This window comes from Musca vetustissima, unplaced genomic scaffold (assembly GCF_032173495.1).
Source record: "Musca vetustissima isolate MV318-11 ecotype Yass unplaced genomic scaffold, APGP_CSIRO_Mvet_v1 utg50201, whole genome shotgun sequence".
In the NCBI taxonomy this organism is placed as follows: Eukaryota; Metazoa; Arthropoda; class Insecta; order Diptera; family Muscidae; genus Musca; species Musca vetustissima.
Window position 1 is genome coordinate 39,650 of NW_026883083.1, and position 4,546 is coordinate 44,195.

Here is a 4,546-nt window from a genome sequence, read left to right on the forward strand (position 1 = left end):
AATTCTTAGTTTTTAATCTTTGACAACCCTATAAATATTCTTGGGCCGGCGAAGGTGGAAGATGTCCACAAAATGCAAGCATCAACGAAATATTCTAGGCAGAAAGGGCGCATGGTACCGAGGGACGCTGAAGTACAGACTGCGTGTCATGGATGTGGCGGAATGCACCCGCGAAGTATGTGCAAATTCAGGCAAGCTAAATGTTTCCGATGTGGCAAAATAGGTCACATTTCCAAGATGTGCAGAAGCAAAACATTCCAGCTAGCGGAATTGGATGATGAAACTCCTGCCGACGATACAGAAAATTTGAATAAAGTTGAGCTGGTAAATTATTTTAAAAGTAGTGGAAGAAAATTTGTGACAACTTCTATAGAAGGCAAGTTTGTGAGGATGGAATTGGATACTGGGTCGCCTTGTTCTATAATCAGCAACAGTAATATGCATTTAATCAAGGACCGTTTTAAACTTCTGCCAACAAAAAGACAATTTACTAGCTACTCTGGCCATCAAATAAATTGTATAGGTCGCCTGCCTGTCACCGTTGAGCTTGGAAGCAAGGTTTGTAGATTGAATTTATACGTGGTTGATGGCAAGGTTGACACACTAATGGGAAGAGAGTGGATCGAGCAGTTTGTGGACCAAATAAATTTTGTACAACTTTTCAAATCTTCAAGCAAGGTCAATAGTATCACTACAGCGACACCAGAATTGCCACACAGTGAGCAAGCTCTTCTCAAGCAATTACTTGACAAATTCGACGGTGTATTTTCTGACGTTGCAGGGAAGTTAATAGGACCGCCAGCAAAAGTTCATTTGAAACCAGATGCAAAACCGGTTTTTCTAAAAGCACGAGATATACCGATAGCGTTACGTGAAGAATATATCAATAAAATTGATTCAAAAATTGCATCTGGGTCGTATGAACGAGTGGAATACTCAGAGTGGGCATCAACAACACATGTTGTAATAAAGAAAGGAGGAAGAATACGGATAACCGGAAATTATAAACCTACAGTAAACCCTCAAATTATTATTGACGAGCATCCCATACCAAAAATTGAAGATTTATTGCATAAGATGAGAGGGTCAACGATTTTTGCCACTTAGATGTAACTGACGCCTATTCACACCTACAATTAGATGACGAATTTGCACATGTGTTGACGTTGAACACTCCTACTCATGGATTAATTAGGCCAAGGAGGGCAGTTTATGGTGCCGCAAATATACCAGCCATCTGGCAGAGACGCATGGAGGCAGTACTGAGAGATACTCCCAATGTGTTAAGTTTTTTCGACGACATCTTAGTATATGCCGATTCATTTAATACAATGATTTCGAGTCTTGAGGCAATATTAAATAAAATTAAACAACATGGCCTTCATTTAAATCGCAGTAAGTGTGTTTTTGCAGCACCAGCAATTGAGTTTTTAGGGCACAGAATCGACTCTCATTGTATACACAAATCATGTAAACATATTGATACCATCAAAAACGCCCCTAAACCGTTAACTCCGGAGGATCTGCAGCTTTTCTTGGCAAAAATACCAGACTACAACTCATTTTTACCGGACCTTGCTACGAAATCGAGACCTTTGAGAAACATGCTACTTCAACAAGAATTTAAATGGACGAAAGATGCGAGTAGCAACAGACGTACTAACACCATATGACCCTTCACTTCCATTGATTTTAAACAGGATTGGGCGCGGTGATGTCAAATCGACAAAGAAGCGTTGGCGATAGTATGGGCTGTTAAAAAATTCTTTAAATACCTGTATGCTAGACATTTTACGCTGGTAACAGATCATAAGCCGCTCTCACAAATTTTGCACCCAGAAAAGAGTTTATCTTCACTGTGCATTAGCCGCATGGCTAACTATGCCGACTTCCTCAGTAACTTTAATTACAATATAATCTGCAAACCAACGAAGGCCAATGCAAATGCTGACTACTGCTCGAGAATAATGCAGACCACCAACATTTTACAGGTAAATATGAATCTGGTGGCGATAGATTCTTCGATGGATCCTGGGGATGAATTCGACGAATTTGTTATCCGGCAGATTAAGCAGTTGCCAATTAAAGCATCTCATATTGCCCTGGAAACTAAAAAAGACCCACATTTAGGGAAAATTGTCCAACTTCTGGAGTCGGACCACTGCCTGAGAAGAGCAGGATACGCAGCGCCTGAAGAAAATTATCAGCTGTCATCAGGTTGTTTCACGTTTGAACACAGGGTAGTGGTTCCATCGGTACTTCGAGAAAAGATACTCAAGGATCTCCATGCAGCACACCTGGGTATAGAGAAAATTAAAGGAATGGCACGATCCTTTGTTTATTGGCCGTTAATTGACAGAGATATCGAAAAGGTTGCGAAGGCATGTAATGCGTGTGCCATGATAGCTAACAAACCAACCAAATTCGGAGAGCACCATTGGGAATACCCAAGTGGACCATGGCAACGGATTCATATCGATTACGCTGGACCGTTCCTGGATTCTATGTTTTTAATTGTAACGGATGCATTTAGTAAATGGATGGAAGTCAAAATGACTTCAACAGCTACGTCTTCTGCAACAATTTCAATACTGGATGAAATGTTTTCTACATATGGTGTTCCCAAGACCGTGGTATCGGACAATGCGACGAACTTTTCATCGGAAGAATTTAGGCAATTTCTGAAAAATAGTGGCGTTGTATACCATAAACAGTCTGCTCCATATCATCCAGCGACCAACGGCCAGGTTGAAAGATGTGTACAAACAATAAAAAATGCGTTAAAGGCGATGGAAACAACGAAAGCAACAATACAAGTCAACTTGAATAAATTCCTGCAGCAATATAGAAATGCGTCCCATGCTACAACGGGACAACCGCCCTCAATGCTATTTTTCGGCCGAATGCTACGTTCCCGCTTTGATTTACTTCGTCCCGATGATACCAAAGAAAAAGTAACACAAAAACAATTTATGAATTACAGTCGCAATTTTCGTACATTTCGGGAAAACGATCGTATTTATTTCTTGTCCGGTAACCCCAGAATGAGCAAGTGGTTGTTGGGTGTAGTCATCTCTCGTATAGGAGACCTGCATTACCAAATAGAATACGGAGGAAAGTTATTAAAAAGACATATTGATTCATACCGGAAATAATAGTAGAGTGCCACAAAGACAGAAGCACAGTACTATGTGCCGAACGAGTACACCAATGGTAGGACAGATGCCGAGGAGAAATTCAAACAATGTGGTTTTACATTCTACACCAACAGGAGAATCTGGCAGAAATGAGGATAGTTCGGATAGTCAACAGACGAATGAACAATTAATCGAAGTAGATCAGGAAATATCCGAAGTCGAAAATAGTACTCCTACCGGCCCGAATACCCACTCCAGGCAGACGTTCAACCAGACAGAGAAAGCCTCGCGTGTTATTCTCCCCCTAAGGTGGTGAAGAAATGTTGCATATGCAATCCTAATTATAATCAGTATTACAATTCTTAGTTTTTAATCTTTGGCAACCCTATAAATATTTTTTTGTTTTGATTTTTCTATTGTCATTTTTGTAAGTCATTACTTAATTCTCTTTAGTTGTAACAAGTGAATTATATAATCAATAAAAAGTCTGAATTAAAAAAAACTGGAAATCTAAAACAATCTTTAGACATTGATTAGTAAGAACTATACAATATTTAACGATATGGAAATATAAACAAAATTGAATTCATATCCGACATCTATCTAATATTATAATGAAATAGGTATATTAGTGACATTCTAAAATCTTCAACCTATTTTCATGAAGATTTGTATATAACATCCAATTCTTTTTGATATTGGGCATTTCTTTTTTTATGTTGCTACCCTCGCACTCCATTTTTAGTTCTATTTAAAAAAAAAATTATCTCTAGATTACATTGCAGACCTTGAGGAGTGAAAGAATGCCATAGCAATATGGTGCAATAAATATAACACCACCACCAGCAAATAGTCCACGGCACTATCTTCCTGTTTAGGGTATCCATTCTGGCTGTTACAAACAATGTATGTCTGTGTGACATAACAATAAACATTTTCGCCTTCGTTGGTGGCAGAAATTAGAGACAGAAAAACCATATCACGTAAAACCGGTTTTCCAGGATTGGCTTGATATGAAAAACAAATATTCATTGTTAAAACAAAATACTTCTTTGAAAAAGACATTTTCCGCGGTGATGACAAATGTCGAAACTTGATAGGCGTGAATTTACTTCGTTACATTTACATTGTAAAGACACATTGACCCAAGGGCGAAACGTGTCGCATAATATTGGGAGTGGTTATCCTTTTCATTGCAAACATTTTTATTAAGCTCTGTTCGCAAGAAAAAATCAACCATTCAAAAACTAAAAAATAACTAAATAACCGATATATGAATTTTCGTTTTACTTTTTGTCCAACAATAGAAATAGCAAAACAAAATCAACAACAATTCTCAAGCATTGGATCAATGACATTTGAACTTGAATTTTACAATGGAACACCTAGGGTCCTGATGAATCATCATA

General features: G+C 38.3%; 1 protein-coding gene across 1 annotated transcript; it reads left to right on the plus strand.

The window, feature by feature from the left end:
* Positions 1–237: 237 nt before the first annotated feature.
* LOC133329834 (uncharacterized protein K02A2.6-like) lies at positions 238–3,453 on the plus strand. Its single transcript, XM_061538294.1, has 4 exons — positions 238–941; positions 1,196–1,395; positions 1,840–3,033; positions 3,272–3,453. The coding sequence occupies exons 1-4, from the start codon at positions 238–240 to the stop codon at positions 3,451–3,453; spliced, it is 2,280 nt and encodes a 759-aa protein (XP_061394278.1).
* Positions 3,454–4,546: the final 1,093 nt, after the last annotated feature.